We start from the raw sequence: 11,754 nt of genomic DNA, 5'->3' as shown, positions 1-11,754 counted from the left end.
TCCCTGGGGAAGCAGTCTGGCAGTATGTGTTTAAGCTGTAGACAAAGGTTTGATCCTCCTGGCCAGATGATTAGCTGCATGAGATGCTAGATTGGGGATTGACAAACCACAGCTTTTAGCTGTCTGTCTGTGTAAAGAAAGTTTTATTGCCGCTCTGCTGTGTCCATTTGTTTATGTATTGTCTATGGTGGCTTTCACGGCAGCACAGTTGAATGGCTGTGGCAGAGCAGAGCAGAAAATACTGCCTCTCTGGCTTTATAGAAAAAGGTTGTCAACCCCTGGTTTAGATCAAAGTCTTGATAGCATCTGTCTGCATTGACAGCAGAAGAGTGAATTTTTGGAAAGACCTAAATTTCCAGTTAGAGCCGAAGAGGGAAGGAATCTTCTACTCAGTGGAAAATTATGCAGCCATTAAAAATGACATCAGGATAGAATTTTAGCAGCATGGAAAAATGCTTATTTAAATTGGCAAGTGGCAAACATCCACATTGAGCAAAGATGGCGCTGCCTTGTGTCTGGTCATGAGCAAGTGAGTTCCAAATCTTCAGGAGCTTAGGCTATTAGGGCCTTTGGGGATGGGCTGGTGGGTCATGGGCCATCTGATAGGAGACTCCTGTTTCTGGGTCACCTCTAGGGTGACCATGGGTGCTGAGTCGGTCCTTGGAAGGCTGGGTCAGGGGACGTGAACGTGCCTCTGTGAATTTGGAATAGAGGCCCAGGGTATTGCAGAGTGAGGGCACTCTGCCTGCTTGGGGTTGGGGTGACTGTTTCACCAGCTCTTATCCTGGACACCCAGGCTCTTTTCCATGTACAGTCATCGCCTTGCATTCTAGTTCGTGTGGTCAGTTCTGCATGCAGCTTTGCATAGACTGACCATCTAGGGTCCAGGGTGTGGGGGTGGTGAGGGTGCTGGCTGTGGTCGGGGAACCCTTGGATTGACCCCTCACTGCTCCTGTCCCCAGTGCTGCTCCACACTGCCACTGCCAATGGCTTCCAGATGGTCACCAGCGGGGTCCAGAGCAAGGCCTTGAGTGACTGGCTCATCACCAGTGTGGAGGTGAGTGCCAGCCCTGTTCCTGTGCCGAGCCCCTGGGATGGGGGGTGCTGAGACCACTGTCTCATCCTCAGAGCCCGCCCTGGTGCCTGCTGCCCAGTTAGGCCCATTGCAGCTGAGCATACTGGTCTCCCCGCCCTCTGCTTGGGCCAGGCACTGCCTTCTGTATTAATGGGGCTTCTGTAGGCCCAAATTCCCAGGGACTTACACCAGATGGTGCCACGCTGCTTGGCACTGCCCCCATGTCAGTGTGCAGACTCTGGTAAAAGTTGGGGTGCAGCCACTCCTCTGCCTCCCGGACTAAGTGAGTCTGCCTTAGATCCCAGCCCTGGTCGAGGTGTATGTGGGAATAAACCAATCAGTGTGTCTCACATTGATGTTCTCTCCCTCCCTCCCTTCCACGTTCTCTAAAAATCATGGGGGGAATATCCTCTGGTGAGGATCAACAGAAAAACAAAGTCAATCAAGAATCCCATGCCTTTCTGTAATTTCCCTTGAATTCTTCTTGCATTTCAGAGGGTCACTCAGGGATGTCCAGGCTGAGGCCTGGAGCCAAGTGAAGTGGCAGTGAGGAGAGGACTGGATTCCTGCAGAGACGGGGGAAGAGGCACGGCAGCTAGCAGGGCTGGCAGGCCGATCCAGCATAAGGGAGGCTGCTGCAGCCTCTGAGCAATTGATCCAATACTCAGATGAATACGTGTTTTAAAGTTGCATAAGAGATGGTGGTGATCGGGGCAGAGAAAACCTGCACTGGCCACAGTCCTTGTTATCCGACTCCCAGGGAGTCACAGCTGATGGAGCCACTGGGGGTCTGGTGGGTCCCTTTCACATTTTTAAAAAAATATTTTTATTGATTTCAGAGAGGAAGGGAGAGGGAGAGATAGAAACATCAATGACGAGAGAGAATCATTGATTGGCTGCCTGCTGCACCACCCACACTGGGGATCAAGCCTGAAACCTGAGCATGTGTCCTGACTGGGAATTGAACAGGTGACCTCCTGGTTCACAGGTTGACGCTCAACCACTGAGCCACGCCAGTCGGGACCTCTCACATTTGAGGCTCTGTTCCAACCTGCCAGCCTGGTTGCCATGGCCTTTGGTTCTGAAAATGTCTGTGCTGCCATGAGTCCTCTGCCATTCCTATTATTCACATGGGAAGCAGGGGGCAGGGAGGAAGTGGGGGTGCTTGGCCTCCTTCCCACTGTCCCCAGCCAGTGCTGGGACCTGCACTGGGGCTCTTGGGGCTCCATTCCTGACTGCACCATTTCTCCTTATCAACAGTGCTCTGCCCTTCAAAACAGTGGCTTGGAGCTCAGCCTTTGAAGTGTGGGCTTGGTGTCCAGGGGGAGAAGCACACTAAGAAGATGGCACAGATTCCTGTAGCTAGAGCTGTGGTCAGCAAACTGCAACCCTTGGCCAAGTCTAGCCTTCAGCCGAATTCTATTAAGTTTCATTGGCACCTGGCCACACCCATTCATTCACAGGTCACCCACAACTGACAAGTTATGACAGACCATAGAGCTAGCAAAGCTAAAAATACTCTCCTACCCCCGGCCTACTGGGTGGGGGCAGCCTGGACTGTTCTGGTGGTCAGAACCCCAGCTGGCTGGCCGCTTCACAGATTGTTTCTCCACAGGGACGGCTGACGGGCCTGGGTGGAGAGGACCTTCCCACCATCGTCATTGTGGCTCACTACGATGCCTTTGGAGTGGCTCCTGTACGTATACGCTCGCCTCAGGAGGGGAGGTGGGTGCCTTTCCTCCCACACTGCTCAGCCCAGCTCAGACGCAGAAGCGGCTGTCTGTGGACAGCAGCTGTGGTCAGAGGAGCAGCGCCCACTCTGAGAGCCCTTTAGGCATTACCTCAGCTTCTCTTGACCCTGCAGGGTGGGTGTCATCTTCCAGCTGAGACAGGCGAAACCAGGGCGGGTCTCATGGACAGGGTTCCATTGCAGATAGGTGGCTGGGCCTGGAATAGAGCCCGGCGTGTCTGTCAGGGTCTCCAAGAGACTCCGTCAATAACTCACCGAGAGTACCCCAGGGCTCAGCAGATGGGTGTCCTCACGGCCATGTTTGTGCAGAGACATACTGAGCCAGGGGTAAAGCGCGTGGGGCAGGTCGGGGTGGGGACCAGGCACAGCTTCCAGAGTCCACAGCACTCACTCCCCCAAAACAAGAAGTGACCATGCATGTGAGATGCAGTCCCCAGGGGCGCATAGAGACCCAGTGCCCAGGGTTCTCACTGGGGGCCGATCATACAGGGCCCTCTGCCTGGCAAGTCCGAGATCCAGAATCCGGAGGAGAGCACGTGCACAGCATGAGTCGTGTTGGCACAAACAGGTTATGCCCAGGAGCCCCCCTTCAGTGAGGGTGGTTAGGAGCCCCCAGAGTCCAGTTCCATACATCGCCCAGGGCTGGCCTTGCAGGCCGGCTTCTCTGAGAAGTCTGAGGTGCACTGAGCCCTTCCCGCAGGCTGCAGGTATCCCTGGGCCACCTCTCAGCGCTCCCAGCATGGCGAGATTGGGCCCAAAGTGTAAATCTGCTTCCTTTGTCAAGAAAGTCTTGCTTTGGAAGAACAACCAGCTGAACCAAACAGGGAGCTGATGGTGGGTGGACCTGCAGCCTTGTGTGAGCCTTTGACTGTGCCACAGACCAGGGACAGCTGTTCCAGGGGCCACACCACCTGGAAGGCCAAGGCCATCCTTGAGAACACCTGGACCAGCCGGGGCCCAGAGACAGGCTCTGAACAGTTAGCTGAGAACGCTTCTCAACTTGTTCATTATTCCTTTTTAGACACTTTCGTCCTAATTTCTATCTCTGAAATTAAAAAAAAAAATTAAAAAAAAATAATTCCCATAATGTAAAATTCACTCTTTTAAAGCATACAATTCAGTGGTTTTTAATATAGCCACGAGGTTGTATAACCATCTCCACTATCTAATTCCAGAACATTCCTTCATCCCCATCCCTATTAGCAGTCTGGACATTTCACATAAATGGAATCACGCACTCTGTGGCCTTTGGTGTCTGGCTCCTCTTGCTGAGCATCATGGTCTTCTTCCCCATGAATTTTACTTCTGTTGATACACTTATGTGTTGGTTAATAGACTGTGACCTGGGGAGAGTCCTGAGCCATTATGGAATCCAAGATTTCTTTCTTTCCCCAGGAAATAGTCATTGCCCCATTGGAGTACTGCTTTCAGTCACAGAACCCAGATGAGTTGAGGGAAGGTGCAGAGGGCTGGTGGGCTGGCAGGGGGGAGAACCTGCACCAGCTCCCCCCATAGTTAAGGGAATGAGGGTCCGAGTGCACATGCTGAGGCTGCTGGGTGGAGGCAGCCCTGGTAGCATAGCTCCTTGCCCGGCACAGGGCAAGTTGCAGTGGGCAAGGAGACGCAGAATAGTGTCAAGTGTTCAGGCGCTCATCCTCGAAGACATTGAGGTGCTGTCAGTCTGGGGTTCTAAGCAGAGGAGGGTAGCCATCCCAGGTCTGCTCTAAATGTGGACTGGGGACAAGACTGCGCGGGCAGAGTGCTGTGGGAGGAGGGTAATGAGGAGCCATGTGTGGCTGGTGGGGGGTGACGGCTGGTCTTGTCTTCCTTGTCCACAGTGGCTGTCACATGGCGCGGACTCCAACGGGAGTGGCATCTCCGTGCTGCTGGAGCTCGCCCGCCTCTTCTCCAGGCTATACACCTACAAGCGCACCCATGCTGCGTAAGTGATGGCCGGGAGGGAGGGGCTGAGGGCCAGGTGGGGCCATGTGCTGATTGGGCCACACTGGTTACGCCTTGTGGCCCAGGTGCAGTTCCAACCCCAGGAATAACAGTGTCTCTATTGAGGGCTACCATAGGCCAGGCCCCTCCCACATTCATCCCCTGGAATCCTGCCCAGGAGGCCCGGCTGCTGTTAGTCCCGGCAAGTGTTGGGGATGCTTTCAGCTGCAAGTAACAATAGAAACACTCTAAAAATAGTCACTTAAACTAGTTTCCTGCTCTTGGCACTGTGGACACTGGGTTGGGTTGTTCTTGGTTTATTCACCCACACACCACGCTGCCCTGGGGCAGAAAGGGGCCCAGCGAGAGTGTCAGTCTCCTAGAACTGTTGTCACCAAGCACCACACACAGAAGCTGAAATAGCAAACATTTATGCTCCCAGTTCAGGAGGCCAGAGGCCTAGATCAACTTGTCACAGGCCATGCTCCCCACTAAGGCTCCGGGGCAGGGTCCTTCCTGCCTTCCCCAACTCCTGGGAGCGACCTGCAGTCCTCAGAATTTCTAGGCTGTGGCTGCGTAACTCCAGTCTCTGTCTCCTTCCTCACATGTCCTCTCTCTTTCTGTCTTTTCTCTCCTGTAAGGACTGCTGTGGCCCCGGTGGGATGGGTGCGGTGGAGGATGAGGGAGGCCCGGGATATGGTCTTTGGTGACAGCCTGGCTTCAGTCCTGCTTCAGGAAAAGCAGTGCTGGATTCCTTTCACCTTTTCTTTCTGGTCTATTTCCTCGGCGGTTGAAACCAGGTTGTCGCCTGGTTTTGAGAGCTCAGAGAAGCCTCTGGAACAGCGGTTCCCACCCATGGTGACTCTGCCCTAGGGGATACTGGACTGTGTCTGAGGACATCTGTGGTTGTCACAACTGGGCATGCTCCCGGCATCGAGTGGATGGAAGCGGCTCAGTACACCAGGGTGCCAGGGATGGCCCCACACGGGGACGACCCGGTGCTGATGCCAGAAGTGGGCAATGGGGAAGCCCTGCCCTAAGGGCTGGTCAGGATTTTGCACTTGGGGGAGACCATCTCCTCCTTGTTGAGGACTTGGACACGCATCTGCCAAAGCTGACACCTCTGCTCTCCCCATCAGGTATAATCTCCTGTTCTTCGCGTCTGGAGGGGGCAAATTTAACTACCAGGGGACCAAGCGCTGGTTAGAAGACAACCTGGACCACACAGGTTAGTGGCCCCCAGCTTTCCCAGGTTATGTGGTCAGGGGCCCTTGGCTCCCCCCCGACCCCGGTCAGCTCCTCCTGTTTCCACAGATTCCAGCCTGCTCCAGGACAATGTGGCTTTCGTCCTCTGCCTGGACACCGTGGGCCGGGGGAATAGCCTGCACCTGCACGTGTCCAAGCCGCCCAGGGAGGGGACGCTGCAGCACGCCTTCCTGCGGGAGCTGGAGATGGTAGGTGCCCCTGGTGACGAAGGAGCCCTCCAGGCAGCAGCTTGACCCCATGCTGGGCACGTGCCCATTTCACAGACAGGCCCCCGGAGGCCCTGACAAGGGCAGCAGCATATCATAAGGGACTCGGGGCCAGGCTGGGATAACTGCCCTACTGTCCCTTGTTAGCTAGTGTCCACCACCAGCCGGCATCAGACCAGGCACTTTGCAAACCCTGGGACCTTGAGTGAGGCCTCCGTTGGCTTCCTGGGAGGCAAGTGGGTTTTTCCCCGTTTCTAAATGGGGAAGGTTTGGGGAGGGACATGGGACCCTCTTGGCCCTCAGGATCCTGTGAACATTGGTAGAAAGAACTCAGTGCGAGATGTTCCTCTGCAGACTTGTTGGGTGTGGCCGGGACCCCAGGGCAGTGGGCGGACTCCCTGACTACGCCCTCCCACACAGGTGGCTGCTCACCAGTTCCCGGAGGTGCGCTTCTCGATGGTGCACAAGAAGATCAACCTGGCAGAGGACATCCTGGCCTGGGAGCACGAGCGCTTCGCCATCCGCCGGCTGCCTGCCTTCACCCTGTCCCACCTGGAGAGCCACCGTGATGGCCAGCGCAGCAGCATTATGGACGTGCGGTGAGTGCGGCCCCCAGGCCTCCCACTTAGATGAGGAAACTGAGGCTCAGAAGGGTCCAGTCATTTCAGGCAGACACAGGGAGCCAGGCTAGCTTCTCTGTACCTGCAGATAACCCCCATGGGTGCTGGGCAGCCTTTCGAGGAGGGCAGGGTCCCCCTAAATTTTAAAGCAGAATCTGAGGTGTGGAGAGGTGCCCGCCCTGCCCAAGGAGGCTGTGCCTTTTCTTATTTATATTATCATTAGATATATGGTTGCTCTTGATTTTTGGTGATTGTAAATGATGCTGATTCCAAATGTAAATAGATTTTTTTCCCAAATCCGCCCTGAAGGTCCCGGGTTGACTCTAAAACCCTGACCCGCAACACAAGGCTCATCGCAGAGGCCCTGACTCGAGTCATCTACAACCTGACTGAGAAGGTGAGACCCCACCGGTGGCTGCAAGCCCTCCATCCCAGTGCACCAGGTGGGTCGGGACTGAGAGCCTGTCCTTCCTCTCTTTGCAGGGGACGCCCCCGGACATGCCTGTCTTCACAGAGCAGATGGTAACCGCTGGGCTGGGTGGGCAGGGTCCTGGGGCAGTGGTAGGAAGGGGTCCCTTGACCATGGACATGTTCCTCGCAGCAGATCCAGCAGGAACAGCTGGACTCGGTGATGGACTGGCTCACCAACCAGCCCCGGGCTGCCCAGTTGGTGGACAAAGATGGCACGTTCCTCAACACGCTGGAGCACTACCTGAGCCGCTACCTGAAGGAGGTGAAGCAGCACCACATCAAGGCTGACAAACGGTGAGGCGCAGACGGCCCCCACCCTGTCACAGGCTCATGAAGTGTGGCTGGCCAGTGAGCATGCTCTTCTAGAGTTTTCTATATCGCCCCCAGTGCCAGAGTGAGCAAATAAATAAAATACCGGATGAAAAGTTAAATGATAAGTAAAAAAGTACTGGGTACTAGTTAACTTTGAGTTCCAGATAAAACAGCAAATTGTTTTTTAGTGTAAGTATGTCCCATGAAATGCTTGTACTTATCCTAAAAGCCTGTTCCCTATTTATCTGAATCCGCAGAGAACTGATCTCCTGTGTTTTGTCTGGCAGCCCTAACCTCCACCCGCCCTCTGGTCCTTTCGTGCTCTAGGCCGCAGGTGGCTTGTACCCCGGTCCCTGTCTGCCCTTCGGGTGCTCCTCCTCACCGTGGGCCCCCTGAGTTTTATCTTTTTTCTGCTCAAGGCTCCCAAGCTGAACTGAGCAGGCACCTCAGGGGCTGTGATAGGAGAGACACCTGTGGGTGTCCATGGGCAGATGTCCCCAGACTGCTCATTGCCCTTGCTGGCCTCCACCTTCCGTCCGAGTCATGGCACTCCCGGAAGCAGAGCGCTTAGAAGAAACTGAGGCTCAAAGTGGCTCCACCGCCGAAGCCAGGGTCCTGATTCTCGGGCCATGGTCACCCACCCTCTATAGAAGTACTTCCGAGACCAGTCAAGTTTCTACGGTCCCCGTGTTCCATTCTTAAAGATTGTTTCAGCACCAAAAAAGCAATAGGAAAGATGGTATTTCGGAATAAAGGATTGTCCTTTCCCAGGAGGAATAGTGGCAGCCTCGAGGAGACACACACATAGGGTGCTCCCTCCATGTCCCTGGGCTTGTGGGACCTCTGGGTGGTCTGCTCTCTGGGGGCCCGGCTGTCGGGGCGAGTCCACTGAGAACCCACTCTCTCCCAGGGACCCCGAGTTTGTCTTCTACGACCAGCTGAAGCAGGTGATGAATGCCTACAGGTGAGCTGCTCTGGACCAGGAGCCCTTGTCCCCCTGGGTTACCATCCAGGGGACTGTGGTCCACAGGACAGCCAGGGAGTGGCCAGTTTCACCCCCTCTCTTGACCTCTGACTCCTCTCCCTCCAGGGTCAAACCAGCCATTTTCGACCTGCTCCTGGCAGTCTGCATCGGCGCCTACCTCGGCATGGCCTATACAGCGGTCCAGGTGAGCTCACAGGGCTCGGGTGGGAGGGTGACCTGACCAGGTGAGTTCTCGCCCCCGTCCTGCCTAGAAGCATGTGATCCACAGTCTCTGGGCCTTCCTTGGTGGGATTTGTCCCTGCCCTCACTCCTGACCTCACTTGCGCCCTCCCACTGCCTCCAGCACTTCGACCTCCTGTACAAAACAGTTCAGAGACTACTCCTGAAGGCCAAGACACAGTGACGAGGCCCTGCCAGCACCATGGGCCCCTGCCTGCCGCCCTCACCACCACCCTTGGCCTGCAGGGGCTCACCGAAACCCCGAATTACAGAGCTTTTCTGTGTTGCTCTTGAGGATTTAGGGGGTTCTTTCTCTTGTTTGTCCTTCGAACTCCCTTGGAGGAGCATTTGGTAGAGTTCTGGGGCCAGACCACGGACTTGGGAACAAGCGGTGGCTGAGCCTCTGGCCCGGGAGATGGCCCTTCGGCCCTCAGGCGCTGAGCCGTGCTGTGAAAGGAAATGTGTCCGGCACAGCCTTGGGGTCACTCCTGCTCGTGATGCCGACCATGGCTGGCACTGGCTCTGCATTTGTCCTCCACGCCGTCTCCATCCCCCTCAGTGTCCCGGATGCTCTCTTCATGTTGGTCTGAAGAGGGCAGCACCAGCCTCCGGGTCCCCAGCTTGTAGCTCAGCCTTGGAAGGTTATGTCTCCTCCCTGGAGCCAGGGCTGAGGCACATGTCTCCCAGAAGCCCCATTGGGCCGTTGGTGCCCTGGAGACCTGGAGCCCCCCCCCCCCCACTCCATTGCCCTCCTGCAGGGCCCCTGCGTTGTTCCCATCACTGGGGCTTCTCTGGCCTCTGCTCCCTTTCACTGCGCCCTAGGGAATGCCAGCATCTCCCCAGGCGTCTTCTCTGTTGGCTCCTGGGCTCCCAACCCCTGGCTCCCAAAGGGAAACCGGGTGCCTTTGGAGGCCCCAGGCTCCAGAGGCAGTGCTCACGGAGGCCCTAGAGGAGGGGCCCTGGGCTGGAGGCTCTGGCCCCTCTGCGAACTCACTTCTTAGCCCAACTGAGCCATTTCCTCATCTGAAACGGAGGGTGTGATGTGTCCTGGGGGAGTGAAATCCATGTTGGGGCCTGGTGGGGGCGTAGAGGCAGAGTGTTTGCTGGAGAAGATGCGTCGGTGGGATCCAGAGTGGGAAGGTGTGGGCTCTGCGAGCCTCAACCGAGCCCGCACTCCACAAACCAGGTGCCTCATGGGCGTGAGCTTCTCTCGGTGGAGAGAAGGCTTCCAGCACGATGGACCTCAGGGAGATGCAGGTGTACCAATTCATGAGCAATATAATCAAGCAAGTGTTAAATGCTAAGGGGAGGGTCATGACCGGGAAGGAGGGCCTCCAGGCTCGCCATGGAGGTCTGAAGTGGTGTAAAGGGGCAAGAGGACGGCGCTCCCATCCCCCACCCAGCCTGCTGTTGCCCCTTCCCCAAAGCCCGCCAGCAGGAGGGACTGACTGGGCTCTTCTGGGGGCTCTTGTCTGCCTCCACCTCAGTCTCCCACCTTTGCCAAAGCAGTCCCTGGGCACTTGCGGCTGTCCTGTCCTCAGCCTTCCGGGCCCCGGCTGTTGGCTAAGCCAGGTCTCGGGAGAGGTCAGCGTGGGGGCCACCCTGCCCGGAGGACCCACTGCCCCAAAGACTTCACCAAATGCTTGACCACCTCTGGGGGCTCATGCCACAAGATGGGAAGTTGTATGGGGTGGGAGGAGGGAAACTCATCTTTCCCCACATGTGACTGGTGGGTGCACCATCTGGGATTGCCCAGCTAGTGCCCTCCCTCCCCAGGGTGGCTCAGGCCACTGGCTGTTCAGAGCTCAGGCTGGATGTGGGACGCAGTCGGATGATCAGAAAATAAAGCCATATCGAACATTCAGCCTCGAATGTCCTGTCTGGGGGTGTGGGCAGGCTGATTCTGAGGCTGTGAGGGGTTCTGTCCTGGGCTCTCCCAGCTTCTGGCATTCCTTGGATTGTGGACTATGGCTCCAGTCTGCCTCCACCTTCATATTGAGTCTTCTCTGTATGTGTGTCTCTAATATGGGTACTGGTTATTGGATTCAGGGCCCACTCTATTCTAGGACAACCTCATCTCAACTAACTACGTCTGCAAAGGCCCTCTTTCCAAATAACTTTTCTTTTTGAGGTTCCCAGGGGTTATGAATTTGAGGGGACAGCATTCAACCTAATATGGGGGTGGGGGCACCAGGCTGTGTGGAGGCCCCTCCCACCGGCCAGGCCCATCCCCAGCCCCTGGGAGCGTCCTGGCCTGGGCACAGCCTCTGGGATACTGGTGCAGCTCACTCCGGGTTTATGGGGTGTGGTTGCTCCAGGCATGGGCGAAGAGGGATGGGCCATCTCTCCTCTCCCCTGCCGTCCCCCGGCAAAGGCTGGAAGGTAGCTTTGGCCTCATCATGAACTCCAGTAAAAACCCCCACATTTCAGAGGAAAGGCCAGCCCATTACCTCCTCATAATAACATAAGCTGATGTTTCCTTTTTTTACACAAAAAGTTCCACTGATTGTAACCAAGAAAACGAAAACCACCAATAGCCCCGGCTGGCAAAGATGGCTGCCCTCATGCTCGTGTGTTTTCATCCTGTTTCCCAGTGTATGTGGGTGTATGTGAACATAAGTACATGCCATCTCGTTTTGAAAATAGGACTCAATTTTTAAGTATTTCTCTTTAAATAGCTCTCTGCAGACATAACAGGAATGCAGATAGAAGGGCACACTCTTTAAATAGCTCTCTGCAGACATAACAGGAATGCAGTGAGAAGGGCACTCTAGAAATGTTATAGGAAAGAAGTGAGCCAAGGCGGGGCTGCTGTCAGCTCACTGAAGAGTTAGAGAAACGGAGGCCTTGGAGACAGGTTCGGGGGTTAGCCCGGGACCAGCTGTCACTGCCCATGGCTCCCCTGGTTG

The 11,754-nt window shown here is 55.7% G+C and overlaps 1 protein-coding gene across 1 annotated transcript in view; it reads left to right on the top strand.

Moving 5' to 3' along the window:
• The window catches only part of NCLN (nicalin), a 19,382-nt gene extending 8,673 nt beyond the window's left edge, over nt 1-10,709 (top strand). The window contains exons 4-15 of the mRNA XM_005858812.2: nt 963-1,057; nt 2,691-2,771; nt 4,664-4,767; nt 5,906-5,994; nt 6,081-6,220; nt 6,659-6,837; nt 7,168-7,255; nt 7,342-7,380; nt 7,460-7,623; nt 8,552-8,605; nt 8,732-8,810; nt 8,970-10,709. Of these exons, the coding sequence (XP_005858874.1) occupies nt 963-1,057; nt 2,691-2,771; nt 4,664-4,767; nt 5,906-5,994; nt 6,081-6,220; nt 6,659-6,837; nt 7,168-7,255; nt 7,342-7,380; nt 7,460-7,623; nt 8,552-8,605; nt 8,732-8,810; nt 8,970-9,029 (1,172 nt within the window). The 3' untranslated portion in view covers nt 9,030-10,709. The remainder of the gene's footprint in view (nt 1-962; nt 1,058-2,690; nt 2,772-4,663; nt 4,768-5,905; nt 5,995-6,080; nt 6,221-6,658; nt 6,838-7,167; nt 7,256-7,341; nt 7,381-7,459; nt 7,624-8,551; nt 8,606-8,731; nt 8,811-8,969) is intronic.
• Nucleotides 10,710-11,754: the final 1,045 nt, after the last annotated feature.

The sequence above is a fragment of the Myotis brandtii genome, unplaced genomic scaffold (genome assembly GCF_000412655.1).
Source record: "Myotis brandtii unplaced genomic scaffold, ASM41265v1 scaffold122, whole genome shotgun sequence".
Lineage (NCBI taxonomy): Eukaryota > Metazoa > Chordata > Mammalia > Chiroptera > Vespertilionidae > Myotis > Myotis brandtii.
The sequence above is the reverse complement of the archived record's forward strand: the minus strand, read 5'-3'. Positions and strand labels throughout refer to the sequence as shown.